Source organism: Silurus meridionalis, chromosome 6, assembly GCF_014805685.1.
Source record: "Silurus meridionalis isolate SWU-2019-XX chromosome 6, ASM1480568v1, whole genome shotgun sequence".
Classification (NCBI taxonomy): Eukaryota; Metazoa; Chordata; class Actinopteri; order Siluriformes; family Siluridae; genus Silurus; species Silurus meridionalis.
The window spans coordinates 14,459,135-14,474,245 of NC_060889.1; the positions used below are offsets into that span (position 1 = coordinate 14,459,135).

Genomic DNA, 15,111 nt, shown 5'->3' on the forward strand with positions numbered 1-15,111 from the left:
GTGAGAGAGAGAGAGAGAGAGAGAGAGAGAGAGAGAGAGAGAGTTTTTTTTTTTTAAACCATTAATGTAATCAAGATACAATAAAAAGCTTGATAGGTCAGGCTGTGAAAGAAATGTACATCCCTATATAGACCAGGTCCAACCAAAAGTGCCCTGATCTGGCTTTCCACAAACTGCTATGAAAAAGTTATGATACGTTCTAGATTTAAGACTTTCATTTAGAAGAATTAATATGGCCAAACATTAAGCTTGGAGTGGAACTAGAGTGGTCTGAGCAGAACCCTGACCTGAACTTTTAATGCAGACTGCACCCCAGGCCTCCTCATCCTACACCAGTACCTGACTTTACTAATGCTCTTGTAGCTGAATAAGCACAAATCCCAATAGCCATACTGCAAAACAATCTGATTCATCTGTATACAAACTTTTATAGTGCATTTTATAAAAGAGCATTTGAAAACTTAGCTTGCAGCTGTGATTAATTGAGTTTTAAACCAAGTTTTAAGTCTCCATCATAAGATATTAATGTAAGGCTTAACCTACAGACACCAAGCACACAAATACACTACATATAGACGACACAAAAAAAAAAAAAAAAAAAAAAAAAAAAAAGCATACCTTGCTTTTGAGCTGGGATAACGACAGGTAAGAGTCTCTTTGCAAAAGCAACACCAGGTCTTTGTACACAGACCGTTGAACTAAAGAGAAAAACACGTGTTTAGCAGCTACATGCTGTAGGATCATAACTGTATAATTTGGTGTGCACAATTAATACTCACTTGAATCCCCGAGCACGACAACAAATTTGTTATGGAGAAGTTGACTGGCTTGACTATGACTTACAGTCCTTGTCCAGGCCTCTCGCATCTTGGCAGCAGTAAACGAGCAGTCAAATATAACTAACTTACTACTAGGATGGCAATGATTTAATGTCGGTAAGACGCCTGTAGCTTCAGATGAGCGCAAAATGATGCCAGTTAAGTTTTTCGTTTCCAATTGAATGTGCTGAAGCACATCTACAGGTAGATTCAGCAACCTCGTAAACTCCAATGCTACTTATATAGTCTTGATAAAAAGGGGGGAAAAACCTTCCCCTAAATTAATTGACTCTATGCTCTTATTTTATTGATGGAATCAAGTTACTCAGTAAACCAGTGAATAGCGTTTATATCAGCCAAACGCTGCATCAAAGAAGTCCAACAAGACGTGTAAACGCAGCTGTCTTCCTGCAGGGAGCGCTGTTTATACAGCATTCAGTCAAGTATTTGTTTTATAAAATTGTACACATTTACACACAATAAAAAAAAAGTTAAATACTAGAAATAATGCTGAAAAGGCGAAAGTAAAAATACATTTAATGACCAAAGTATTTTCTGAATGTTTACAATGTTTATGGTATATTCTGGAGACTACTTAATTCTGGAGACTGCACTGTGTTGTTCACTCAATTAACTAATTATCAGTGCTTCAGTTATATAAAAGGCTATTATAAAATATGAAAAATCATGAACATTCATATAAAACAATAGGTTTTTTTTCCGTGTATAAGAAATGTAAAATGAGCTTTTAAAATACCTCTTAATCCCTTAAGCACATGGCTTGTAACAACCCTTTGCATAACAATGTCATTTAACAATATAATCGATATATTAAATCCTGTTTAAATAAATGATAAAGTAGTTGTAGTTGAAGTACAGTAATTAAAGAATAAATCATGACATGGTATGTTATCAGAGGTAAACAATCAATACCAGCTTGATGTAAAATTTAATCTGAATGTCATTTGCCAGTGTTTTATCCCGAGATTTATTTATTAACGTTAAATAAAAGCCCTCTAACAGAAAACGTATTGATTATATATATATATATATATATATAAAAATTTTTATTTATTTATTTATTTATTTGGAACACCTGTGCATCAACTAATTTATAGAGTTTTAACCAATCAGCCAATTACGTATCAGCAGCAATCATGCAGAGCCACGTCAAGAGCATCAGTTAATGTTCACAAACATCAGGTGAACAGGTGAGATCTGTGACTATAAAATCAACATTATTGCTAGTGCCAGATAGGCTGGTCAGAGTATTTACTACATAGATTTTCTCTCACACACACACACACACACACACCCCCACCCACCCCCTTTCTAGAGTTTTAACAGAACAAGAGTAAAAAAAACAAATAATAAATATCGTCACTTCAGGGTCTGTAGACTTCAACATTTAGGGACAGAGAAATCAGAGGAGAATGACTGGTCTGAGCTGAGACAGAAAGTGTTCATGATAGGAATACTTCATACCCAGACTTTACAACCATGGTGAGCAGAAAGGCATCTCCAGAAGAATCTCAAGTGTATTCCAATAAGCAAGTGCACAGCTGGAGGACTAAATGTACTAAAATGTACATGTGTACTGTATAATATATGCAGAATAGGTTTGTACTTGCAAAGCCTGAACTATTTTCCCAGCCAATTGCTGCTCATTTTCTTTTTAAAATGTTGTCCGTCTGTCTCTTTAAATAATAATCTGATATGTTTTAAAAAAACTGCCCACACCACAAAACAAGATTGAACATTTTTTTATATTTTGGCTTTAAACAGGTATAATTAAAGGGTTTTTTTTCTTGAAATGAACAACTAATAAATGACAAAAACCAAAAGTAAAAAAAAAAAAAAAAACATTGTTAGAACAGGTTGTACATATGTAATGGTAAATTTCTGAACAAATTAAGTGAATTTCAGAGCATCTAAATTTACTCTAACCAATCATAATGCAGGAGACAGACAGAGATCAAGAATGTACTCAGCAGCTGAAGCTGTCAACCAGATGTTTTGAGTTCCATGGTCCTGCATTGTTGGCTATGAACTGCTGGATCACCACAGCTTTGGCCTTCTGGTACAAGTCGGCAGCAATCTATAAAAATAAAGATGCATTTAAAATTTAAAAGAAAGAAATCCAAACTTAAATAAATAAATTGATATGATCATCATAAGTCAGTTTCTGGTTGCACATTGATCTTAAATATATACTTAGAAATCTAACCTAACCTATATCCAGAATTTTCTATACCTTTGCATTATGGTAGTTTGCAAAGGACAGAAGCTCCTGTTGACCAGAAAGCTTTGCAACTTTTTTGAAGCTGAAGAACTGTGCTCTTTTGCATAATCTACTAGAGAACCCAGGTCCACTTACAAAAGGAGAGCTGAAAAAAAGCAAACATTTTCAAAAGGACAATTTGGAGATTAACTTTAAATATATTGCACAGCTCTTATGAATGAATTAAAGAGGCTTGTGAACAGTTAAACCTTACCCACTGATGGTGTATCCAGTTGTGCTATCTAAAATTTCAAAGCTGGAGTCTCCCAGACACCAATTTACACTGAGATCTTTGTAGTGGTCCGAGTTAACAGCCGGTTCCACATTCTCTCCATTCTGGAAGAAAATGGTTGTTTGTTGGTATGGGGGGATCAGGACATCATTCAGACCAGTCCCCAGGCACTTGTTGATAGTGTCAGACACTTTATCAGAGCAATGGCTAACATCACCTGGACAATAAAAAAAGCCAATAAGCGTTGAGGTAAACAATCTCGGACCACATTGTGAGCATATATATATATATATATATATATATATATATATATATATATATATATATATATATATACACACACACACACACACACACACACACACACACACACACACAATATCAGCAATGAACACTCAAGCACAATAAAACCATTTACCAAGAATGGCACTGGTGATGTAGAATGGTTTAATAAAGTGACTCAGCAATGCTCCCTGAATTCCTGTGACAGTCCAGCGGGTGAGTTTTGCATGGTCAGACATGCAGCAGATGCGAGCGGCCCAGATACTGGGAGACAAGTAGGCAGTAGGAATCAAAGATACTTTGGCATGGCATTGCAGCTTCAGCGTTTCGTAGCCATTGTTATGAAACTTCCTGTGTAGATGAACATTTTCATTACTAAACAACAAAAAGTGTATTTTCGAGGATGTTTGCTTGGATCAACATTAGGATTATACTTCTAATGATTTATACAAAAGCTAAAGATCCTCATTGATATCTTTCAGAGAAAATATAAAATCTAAACATTACATCACGTAGTGAAACCCAGCCATTAGGGTTGCACAAGCCAGTGCACTCTTAGTGCCGGTCCCAAGCCCGGATAAATGGGGAGGGTTGTGTTAGGAGGGGCATCCAGCGTAAAACATGTGCCAAATCAAATATGCGGATCACGAATCAGAATTACATACTGGATCGACTGAGGGCCGGGTTACCAACGAGCGGGTTACAGAGACAGCAGGGAAAGGAGAAGTGTAGGAGAGTGGAGGTTCGTGTTAGTACTTTAAATGTTGGTACTATGACTGGTAAAGGGAGAGAGGTAGCTGATATGATGGAGGAAAAAGGTGGATATGTTGTGTTCAGGAGACCAAGTGGAAAGGGAGTAAGGCCAGGAGCTTTGGAGGTGGGTTTAAATTGTTCTATTATGGTGTGGATGGAAAGAGAAATGGTGTAGGGGTGATCCTGAAGGAAGAGTACAGTAAGAGTGTAGTGGAGGTGAAGAGAGTTTCTGATAGGGTGATAAACGTGAAGCTGGAAGTTGAAGGGGTGATGATAAATGTCATCAGTGCTTATGCTCCACAAGTGGGTTATGAGATGGAGGAGAAGGAAAAATTCTGGAGTGAGTTGGATAAAGTGGTAGAAGGTGTACATAGTAATGAACGATTGGTGATTGGGGCAGACTTTAATGGGCATGTAGGTGAAGGGAACAGAGGTGATGAGGAAGTGATGGGTAGGTGCTGGATAATTGGGCAACTACTGCAGAAGTGATCAGGAAAACAGCTAGAAAGGTACTTGGTGTGATATCTGGAAATAGAAAGGAAGACAAAGAGACATGGTGGTGGAATTAGGAAGTGCAGGAGAGCATAAGGAGAAAGAGGTTCGCAAAACAGAATTTGGATCGACAGAGAGATGAGAAAGTAGGCAGGAGTACAAGAAGATGTGGCAGCAGGTAAAGAGGGATGTTGCAAAAGGCATATGAGGAGCTGTATGTGAAGTTGGACACTGAAGGAAGGAGAAAAGGATTTATACCAATTGGCTGATTGGACAGAAGGTCAGAAGGAGTTGCATTGTGTGATGGTGGATTTAGAGAAAGCGGGCGACAGGGTGTCGAGAGAGGAGTTGTGGTATTGAATGAGAAAGTCATGAGTGTCAGAGAAGTTTGAGGTTGGTGCAGGACATGCATAAGGACAGTGTAACAGCAGTGAAGTGTGCAGTAGGAACGGCAGACTGGATCAAGGTGGAGGTTGGACTGCATCAATGTTTGGCTCTGAGGCTTCATTCCTGGACTATGATGTTTGCGGATGATATTATGATTTGTGGTGAGAGTAGGAAGCAGGCTAAGAAGAGCCTGAAGAGGTGGAGATATGCGCTGGAGAGAAAGGGAATGAAAGTCAGTAGGAGTAAGACAGAGTACATGTGTGTGAATGAGAGGGATGGCAGTGGTGTGGTGCGGTTTTAGGGAGAAGAGGTGGAGAAGGTGGAGGAGTTCAGGTACCTGGGGTCAACAGTGCAAAGTAATGGAGAGTGTGTTAGAGAAATGAAGAAAAGAGTGCAGGCAGGGTGGAGTGGGTGGAGTAGAGTGGCAGGAGTGATTTGTGATAGAAGGGAGGATAGAAGAAAGTTTATAGGACTGTGGTGAGACCTGAGATGTTGTATGGATTAGAGACAGTGGCATTGAGTAAAAGACAGGAGGTGGAGCTGGAGGAGCAGAGCTGAAGATGTTGAGGTTTTCTTTGGGAGTGATGAGGATGGACAGGATTAGAAACAAGTTTATTAGAGGGACAGCGCATGTGGGACGTTTTGGAGACATGGTGAGGGAGGCACGATTGAGTTGGTTTGGACATGTGCAGAGGAGGGACATGGGGTATATCGGTAGAAGAATGCTGAGGATGGAGCCACCAGGAAGGAGGAAAAGAGGAAGGACAAGGGGGATGTGATGAGGGAAGAAATGCAAATAGTTGGTTTGAAAAAGCAGATGTAGAGGTAGAGGCAGATGTATGGAGACGGATGATCCTCTGTGGCGACTCCTAATGGGAGAAGCCGAAAGAAGAAGAAGAAGGAGAGCATCCCGTTGTGAATGAAACACATGTAATGTCAAATAAAAGTCAAATATAAAATGTCACATATGATAGCTAGTCTAAAAGTCGATACAAATTTTGACAAACAAAAAAAATAATGCAGTTCAACTTGACAAACTATCACACATATGCAAGCAAGAAATTAAAACAAAAGCAAGTTCTGCTGGTTATACAAGTGGTGGCCTAACAAACCAGCTCATTAAGCCATAAAATACATCAGGACAAACCTTCATTTGTCTAGTTAGCAAAGGTTTTTGTTCATTTGGTAAGTCAGGTTGGATGACAATACCTTTCCATGTTAAGGCAAAAGAAGCAAATGTACTTCCGTTAAAAACTGTTTGTATTTTCTGCTTATGTATTATCTCTCCACTCACATTATGTGGTGTGCTGCCCCTTTAGGTGTCTGGTTGGTGTAGAGGTGCAGGTAAGTTTTTGGTTTGACCTGAAGAAGCAGCTCTGTGGGACTGCTCTGAAATATGGAGCGCTCTCGAAGTTCTGGCTCAGAGCTGTAGAACAACAGGAGCTGCTTATACAAATATCTAATAAAAAATAAAACAGAATACACAGATATGAGCACTTCATAAGAAGATACATTCAAACAGGAGAGATGGTATGAGTATTTTAAAGCTTTTTAAATTAGGGGTGCTCTGGAATGACACAACAGACCCATAGTCATTCATCAGGCAACAATAACGTTCAAAGAGAAAGCTAAACGTATAAGTATGTGTGTGGAAAGTAGCTGAAGGCAGTTATGTTAGTGCTGTAATTCGAGAATACTCCAAAAAACATGCACATGCTACTTAGATTTGACAAACATTATTAACATGAATGGCTTCATTATTAACATGAATGGATGGAATTTCTCATCTGAGAAGCTATTTTATTAACAGCTACTAGAACGTGAGGAGAGATCTTTAAAAACTACTGATTCTGTTCTGATGAACTTCTTACCAAAGGGCCAAAATATATGGATTTGGCTGTTAATTCAATGTTCAGCCCTAAATTAAATTTGAGGTCACACCCCAAAATAACAGCTCATATGAAAGTAAACACATGCCTCACCTACGAGGTTTGTTGTTGTTATTATGGTGTGAATGGTTATCGCTCTCACCTTTCCCATCACCCTACTCACCAGAAGTTAAACCCAGACTCAGAATACTCTACATACAAACCAAACAGTATTCTGAATACTTTTATGGCATACTGGTGGCAATTTGTATATATAATTAATAGGTTTATAGTTATTCGAAAATGAAAATGTCCAATAAGCCGATTTCCGTGCCACCAGCAGAATGTAAAGCTGGTGTACTGAAAGAATGGGTTAAAGCAACACTGGGCCAATCTTTTGTATTCTTTTTGCCATGTAATAGAAAGAACTCTGAAACTGCCACTCTGTCAGCAATTCGACACTTAAAGAGAATTCAGTCTCTAAAATAAGTTTTCCTTACCTTTTCAGGGCTCTGCGTGCAATGACAATGGCATGGCAATCATGAACGATGGAGCCTGTAAAACAGTACCACCCACTGCAGCAGCTCTGCCCTGTGCCCAATGCCACTACTTCATAATGTTCACCACACTGTCCTCCTGGGTCAGTCACCTCTGAAACATATACAGATTTTTTTTCCTGACCACCATGTTTGCTGCTAAACACAAACTGAGTCTAGGTTCTTTATCTTTATCAGTTTTCTGTATCGCACAAACCTCGCTCCAGGACAAAAGCAGCAAGGCAGCCTTTAGTACTGTAGTACTCAGGACATTCCCTCAGCAGCTTGTCAAAGCGTTCACTGCACAGGGCCACCACACGATTTATGTGCCAGTCTGTGAAGTTTATTAAAATAGTTTACTCTATTGGATTTATATTAAACGTAATATACATTCAACATGCACTTTGCAATACTGTAGTAATTCTGTATTCTCTGATCTCAGAACAGACTTTTTTGATTTTCTATCATAGATTCCACGATGCACATCTTTGTATACCTATATGACTAATCCCAGTTTACCTCCATTCCCCTTATATTTTTTAGGGGAGCTCTCAGCTAGATCACCCTGACCTGGTGCAAAGCATTTCCTTTCAGAAGAGCTGCCCAGGCCCTCCGGAGAGAGGCATTCCTGTTCTGACTTATCTGTGAAGGTCGGTGAAGTCACCACATGGCCTTCCAGTGACTGTTCCGGACTCGAGTCTTCTGAAGGAACTGGAACCGGAGACTCAGGAGACATGGATCTGGATCCTGCTGTAGAGCAGGGAAAATCCCCAAATTCAAGGTCAGGTGATGTGGGTGGATTAGGAAGAGGCCTCAAGCTTGCCCTTTGCATGTAGATGCTCGGTTCCCTCTCTGAGGCAAAGTGCATAACCAGAGAAGCAGCGATTCTCGGAAGGTGTTTGCCTCCTCCGCTGTTTCTGTGATCCATGTTGATCCTGCAGGATTAATGCAGATAGGCAGATAGATAGATAGATAGATAGATAGATAGATAGATAGATAGATAGATAGATAGATAGATAGATAGATAGATAGATAGATCATTATACCCTCACATGTTCCATTCCTTTATGTAAGCCTTTATGTATTTATGTAACCCTCACATTATTACATAAGGAGTTTCTCCAGGTGGCATAATATTGTGATACTACTAATAAATATTAAACATGATAAGTGCGCACAAATATGGCTTGACATTCATGTAAAATAGTCAGCAAAAAAGCAAACTGTAGCCATTTACCAAAAGAGGTCAAATAAATACAAGCAATAAGCTAATATTTGCCTGGCTGAATAAATTAGCTAGTTTGATTACAGAGATCAATTAATTGAACTGCAAATAACAGTAAGCATTTCAGCCAACTCGTGTAATATCATAAAGTACAACAAAAAAAATATATAACAAAGACCCAGTAACTATATTTGACCCACCGGTTTTTTTTTTCTTTTCTTTTTTTTTCTTTTTTTTAACCCGCTTTATTGCTTCCCCCAGCACAATTACTTCACCTTTCCCCCCTATATCACTAGCTGTTTCCTTATAGGCTGAAGTGCCTGTCGATCATCTGGTGGGCGGGGCTAATCAAACTTCCGCCCAAGTTGTGGCGCGACATTCAGATTCAACGCGGAGTTGGCGGGAGATCCGCTGCTGTGGAGGATCATAATATCAGTCGGCTTCGGTTTATTTTGCAATATATATCAAATTTTATATCGGTGCACGGAGGGGAAAAAGGGGAACTGATGGAGGAGTTTGGAGTTTACGCGGTTTTTGGACCAGACGAACCGCCGCAGGAGATTGCTAAGTAAGCAAAACTAGTTAAAGTCGTTGTCGCCTGTTGAAGCTTGTAAACAGCACCAAGTCAATGCGATGTGTGTTTGTTTGTTTGTTTGTTTTTCTGTTTTTATGTGCGCAAGATTTGCTCTAGATTAATAAATAAGTGCATTTCTCTCTGTATTTTGGAAGACGCGCGTGCGTTAAGAAATACGACGACAGAGCATCGGTTTGTTTGTTTACCGCCTGAACAGATCATATAATACTGATGTTCCCATAATCTTAACCATAAATTCAGCATTTAAAACAATAGTCATTTAACATGCTTGAGGAAATCCCTTACGTCCATTGACCCTAAATTAAACACGTGAGAAGAAGTGTTTAAAGTTAAACTTCTGATCAGAGGGTTGTGAGTTCAAAGCCCTTTACCCTCACCTGCTCAAGGTGAAATGAGATCATTGTAAGTTGCTCTGGATAAGAGGAGCTGGCAAATGACATTATTGTAAATGTAAACAAATTGGGAATTTCTTGAAACAGGCAATCTTAGTTTAATTATCACTTAGATGTTTCATCTCACAGTTATCAAACAGCCACAGCTGGAATTTATGTCCAAAGCAACACTTTCTTATCCCAAAATATCATGGAACCTATTTTGGCTTAATATAGGTCTTTTTGGAGACAAGGTGAGGGAGGTGAGATTTGAGATGATTTGGACATGTGCAGAGGAGGAACATGGGGTATATCAGTAGGGGGAATGCTGAGGATGGAGCCACCAGGAAGGAGGAAAAGAGGAAGGACAAGGAGAAGGTTTATGAATGTGGGGTGGGAAGACATGCAGGTAGTTGGTGTGAAAGAGGCAGATGTAGAGTACAAGGGGTATGGAGACAGATGATCCGCTGTGGAGACTCCGAATGGGAGAAGCCGAAAGAAGAAGAAGATGATGATGATATGCCTAGAAACTGATTCTGTTTGAAATGACATTATATATGAACTCTTTCAAGTCACTAGTTACAGTTTGCTGTGTCATCATGTTAGTACTGAGCATTTTGTAGATCAGGGTAACGGTCTAATGTTCATGCTTAATTGTTTTGCGCAGTCTTCATGGACATAAGGCCAGATGTGCATTAAAGCCGGGTGTCCAACAGATTGTACTCTTCACTAGAGGAAGATGGGACAAGTGTACCAGTGTTTCACTCGAGCTCAACGATGAGAGCGACATGCTCATCACTCTGAGCAAATTAACGCCATTCAACAAGTAAGATTCTCACTTCTTCAAACTTGCCAAACATTTTAGATCTTTCTGTGAATGTAAGATTTGTTGCGTTCTGGTAACTGTTTTAATGTTTTACATGTTAGATGTGTTTCGTGGGAGTTGGGGGAAGATGGTGTATGGAGTGATGGCGCGATATTAAATGTTAATATCGAGAGGGTGAGTGTGGTCCGAAGCCCTTCCTTATGTTGTTATACTAAATATTTGTTCAGTATTGATGATTAAGTATGAGCTAACTGTCTCTGTCTCTTTTAGCTTCAATGTGATTTCCTTGATCCAGCACTTAGCATTGCACAAAAGGAATCAACTCCAGAGGTGAGATGTTTCTGTGAATGCCACTGGGTTTCACTTCTTAATTTTGCTGTAACTGGTAAGTAATTAGGTTTCAGCAAATACCTTGTAATTTTTTCCTTTTTTTTAGTGTAACACCAGAACCGTGGTCCCTCGAGCAGGGCTAGGTAAGAGGAAACGGTCGCGAAGAGAGGAGGAAGAGGGCGAGGACGCAAAAGGACAAGAGAATACTTGCCCAAACTCTTCTGAGAAGGTGACACCGCAGCGACGAGGCAAGGGCAACCCCCGCACAGGACAAACACGGCTGTTCCAGCAAAAAGAAGAGCAGAGCACCGCTCATACCCCCCCAAACCCTAAAGCTAAAGGAAAACAACAAACCAAAACCCAGACTGGTAAATGTTTATATACATGTACATACAAATGCATTAGTGTTGTGCTAATACACTGTATATAGTGTGTATACAATCTAATTTACATGTTCTTTTAAGCTTCAACAGACAAACCATCCGGGCGGTGGGGTCAGACCCTCTGTCCAATTGACCCTCAGACAGCCATTCTTATTGGAGGGCAAGGTGCCAGAATGCAGTTCTGCAAGGATCCTATTTGGAAGCTGTGTACAGGTGAGCTTTTATTTCATTCAAATTCATGCAAAATACATATAAAATACAATATACATATATTCCTCTGCTTGGAAATGTATTGTTTTGACATCATGCAAGTTTTCTTTCTTAGCATTTATAGTGTTTTATCTTTTGACATTCAGAGGACTTGTCATGGGTCCCTGCTGAAACTCTGGCTGAGGGCCCAACACCAGAGGCTCGAATGGGCCACACGGCGACTTACGACCCCGAATCGAAGCGGATCTTTGTGTTCGGTGGCTCCAAACACAAGAAATGGTTCAATGACGTTCATATTTTAGACACACAGAGTTGGCGCTGGAGCATGGTGGAGGTTATTACATTTTCAAAACATGTTCTACCATTAGAAGTACTTTGCTGAAGATCCCTTTCTTTAGAAGACGGCAAATTGGTTTTTCATTTTACTAGAGGTTTCTGGACAATGGAGTAAAAGGCGGATAACTTCATTTTCTTTATTTTTTTTAGGCACAAGGTAAAGTCCCTCCTCTGGCCTATCACAGCTGTACTCTGTTCAGAGGAGAGCTTTTTGTGTTCGGAGGAGTGTTCCCTCGTCCCCACCCTGAGCCTGATGGCTGCAGTGATTTTCTCTACATTTTCAATCCAGAAATGGCCATCTGGTATCAGCCTATTGTTAATGGAGACAAGCCTGCTCCACGCTCTGGGTTAGTATCATATGGAAGAACAAATAAAAGTATAATAACTTGTGGTGATGTGCAGATCAGATGAATGTAAATGAATGTAAAGTTATTTTTTTTTTTTAATTATTGATTTGGATTGCTGTTAATTAATATTAATTTCTTGTTCTATTCAGGCATTCGGCTTGTGTGATGCAGGGAAAGATCTTCATTTTTGGGGGCTGGGACACACCAGTCTGTTTCAATGACATGTTCATGCTTGATCTGTGTAAGAACTGTTTTTTTCTCTTATTTGTTTTGTTGTCTCTTGGCCGTTGGACGATAAATCCTGATATCAAACTTCGGACAAATAAAATGTGCATGATTTGGTTTATGTTTTTGCCAAACAAAGTAAAAATACATTTACTTTGAGCATGCTTTAATGCATGTTATCAATTTGGCTGTTCAGCTAATTCCTTTTTCCCTTTTATTTAAGGTCTTATGGAGTTTTCAGCAGTGAAGACGAGTGGCTCAGCCCCCTCACCAAGGAGGTACTTATAAAATCATGAAACACCAGATTTAGTCAGTGTTTTAATCTTTGTACAGCTCATCAAATTGATTTGTTATCCTCCTTGACTGACTTGAAGTTCTGTTTTAGCATCACGATGCATTGGTTGCTGAACATCTGTATTGGAACCACTGACTCAGCTTTAACTTTATCTTTTGTTACAGCTGGCATGGATGTGCTGTTCTGTCTGAGTCTTGTTTCTTGGTCCATGGAGGCTACGATGGAAACCATGCTTTGAGTGACACATTTCTATTCAACACAGGTGAACATGGTGTTCTACTTACTGTCACTTTTTAATTAATACCCAGATTTTTTTTTGTATGTGTGTGTGTGTATATATATATATATATATATATATATATATATATATATATATATATATATATATTAATTATATAATATTATATTTAATTCCTATGTAACGTCCTCATTATTCAGTCTATTAAACAAAGGTACTGTATTACGTATTGGGATAAGTATCTCTTGACACAGCACTATATATTGTCCAGAGTGGTTTGGGTAATTTTTTATAATTAATAGAAAATGTCATTTATTTATTTCTTTTTCCTCTGGACATGGATGATGATGCACCTTGTTATTATCTGAACAGATGTTCATTTTCTCTTCTCTGTTTAATAGACACAAATTGCTGGACATCTTTGACATGTAGTTGGCTGACCAAAACACCAAGAGCTGGACACTCCATCATCACCATGGCAACAGCCTGTGTAAAGGTACCTGCCATATCCTGTGAATACACAAGATCTTTCACCTGTAAAGAAAATGTATGCATTTTAAAAATTATATAGGTCCTTTTTCTTGGCATACGCATGCATTTTTTCTTGATCAGTCATAAAATAAATAGTGTTGTTTCCTTTCTTTTGCCATAGGTTTCCTCTGATGACCAAGAACAGGATTCTGAGGCCCAAACGTTGCTCATTTTTGGAGGAGGCGACAATGAAGGCAGCTTTTTCTCTGACTTGATCACTGTGCCAGTAAAGGAGCTGTGTGAATGAGACTCATTGCTTTAGTATTGGGGGTTTTAAGATGAAATTGAGTTCCCCTGTTTTTATTGTGCTTTAAAGATTTGATGTTCTGTTTCATTAGCACTAGGACTACTAAGATGCTGAATGTCATTTAATTTAAAAAAGGCAACTTTTATTTGTAAACACAACGTAAACACATCAGTCGAAAATGTTTTAAAGGTGTATATTATCATTAAAATCTCTACCATACATTGAAGTGGTTATGTTCACTGTTCCAAATATATTCATTTATCCTAAGTGACTGGGTTAGGTTTTCTGTAGTGTCATACGACTTTAAATTTCTCATGGCATTGTAAAGAGAACATTTGTATAGTATGATGACTAACTAGTTCATATGGAACTATGCACAGTTTGTCAGGTAACCTACTCACGGCTTTGATTAAAAGCAGCCATGACGTTAGATGTTTTGCTTTTATAGGACTATTAAAAAAAAAAAAACAGGAGTGTTGTATGGGTTTTAAACACTTAAATGTCACTAGTAATCATAGGTTGGTGTATCCATATCCAAAAATATCCTACTAACAGCAGTCGTGTGGGCAGAAACAAACACAGAAGGAGAGTTGGAAGACTAACACCTTGCATGTTTTAAAAACAAAACAAAAAAACAGGGTTGATGCTGCATCTGATACCAGTGAAACCACATTAACAATATATACCATTCCAGTGGTTATATAACCCAAATAACTGGTATCTATGCTGGTTTGGTAATGGACAGCTTTGCTGCAGGATAGCATTGTGGTGCAGCAGGTAACATTGCCAGCTAACAGCTTCAGAGTCCTTAGCTTGATTCTGAATTTCTGTCCATCTCCTCAGGCCTGGGTGGGTTCTCTCTGGGTTCTCTGGATCTGCCTGATTCTTTTCAACACCGTACCTCTGGATGGACTTTTCTTCAATAAAGACCACTCTGTGCACATGAACAGCCTAGAGATCCATGAAGTTACTGAGCAACTTAAGAATTATGAGGATTGATTTGGACTGCAATTAATGTCATCAGTGTGCTACAATGGCTTAGGACTTCAGTTTGCATGATCAGTTCTGCATTTAAGCCCCCATCACAGCACACAGTACACTTTAATAATGATACTATAATGAATTGACTCTCAGTAACACTTAGATGAAGAAGGGTTCCCTTTTGAGCCTGGGTTATTCGTTGAGGATGGGTTTCCTTTCGATTTTGGATCCTCGGATGAGGACGGTTTCCTTTTTGAGTGTGATTTCCACGGATGAGGACGGTTTCCTTTTTGAGTATGGTTCCTCCGATGAAAACAGGTTT

At 39.0% G+C, this 15,111-nt stretch overlaps 3 protein-coding genes across 6 annotated transcripts in view; 1 reads left to right on the forward strand and 2 right to left on the reverse strand.

Moving 5' to 3' along the window:
- Positions 1-1,304, reverse strand: part of fam113 (family with sequence similarity 113) — a 6,172-nt gene extending 4,868 nt beyond the window's left edge. The window contains exons 1-2 of the mRNA XM_046851080.1: positions 780-1,304; positions 619-698 (exon numbers count right to left, since the gene is read on the reverse strand). Of these exons, the coding sequence (XP_046707036.1) occupies positions 619-698; positions 780-867 (168 nt within the window). The 5' untranslated portion in view covers positions 868-1,304. The remainder of the gene's footprint in view (positions 1-618; positions 699-779) is intronic.
- Positions 1,305-2,571: 1,267 nt separating this feature from the next.
- Positions 2,572-9,183, reverse strand: adad2 (adenosine deaminase domain containing 2). 3 transcript variants are annotated; one of them, XM_046852385.1, is made up of 9 exons: positions 9,075-9,183; positions 8,169-8,584; positions 7,867-7,983; positions 7,614-7,764; positions 6,540-6,704; positions 3,750-3,877; positions 3,314-3,548; positions 3,073-3,205; positions 2,572-2,916 (listed from the first exon to the last, which is right to left on the reverse strand). In XM_046852385.1, exons 2-9 carry the CDS (start codon positions 8,575-8,577, stop codon positions 2,806-2,808), a joined length of 1,449 nt encoding a protein of 482 aa, XP_046708341.1. In that variant the 5' UTR covers positions 8,578-8,584; positions 9,075-9,183; the 3' UTR covers positions 2,572-2,805. The 3 variants fall into 3 exon arrangements, with proteins under 3 accessions (XP_046708341.1, XP_046708340.1, XP_046708338.1); XM_046852384.1 differs by having other exon boundaries at positions 3,750-3,964; positions 8,220-8,584; positions 9,075-9,182; XM_046852382.1 differs by having other exon boundaries at positions 3,750-3,964; positions 8,169-8,583; positions 9,074-9,130.
- Positions 9,184-9,243: 60 nt separating this feature from the next.
- Positions 9,244-14,034, forward strand: LOC124387793 (kelch repeat-containing protein). Of its 2 annotated transcripts, none has more exons than XM_046852377.1 (13): positions 9,244-9,442; positions 10,508-10,666; positions 10,768-10,840; positions 10,937-10,996; positions 11,103-11,364; positions 11,461-11,592; positions 11,736-11,923; positions 12,076-12,272; positions 12,422-12,513; positions 12,721-12,775; positions 12,957-13,054; positions 13,432-13,577; positions 13,683-14,034. In XM_046852377.1, the coding sequence occupies exons 1-13, from the start codon at positions 9,381-9,383 to the stop codon at positions 13,806-13,808; spliced, it is 1,650 nt and encodes a 549-aa protein (XP_046708333.1). In that variant the 5' UTR covers positions 9,244-9,380; the 3' UTR covers positions 13,809-14,034. The 2 variants fall into 2 exon arrangements, with proteins under 2 accessions (XP_046708333.1, XP_046708334.1); XM_046852378.1 differs by having other exon boundaries at positions 13,432-13,526.
- Positions 14,035-15,111: the final 1,077 nt, after the last annotated feature.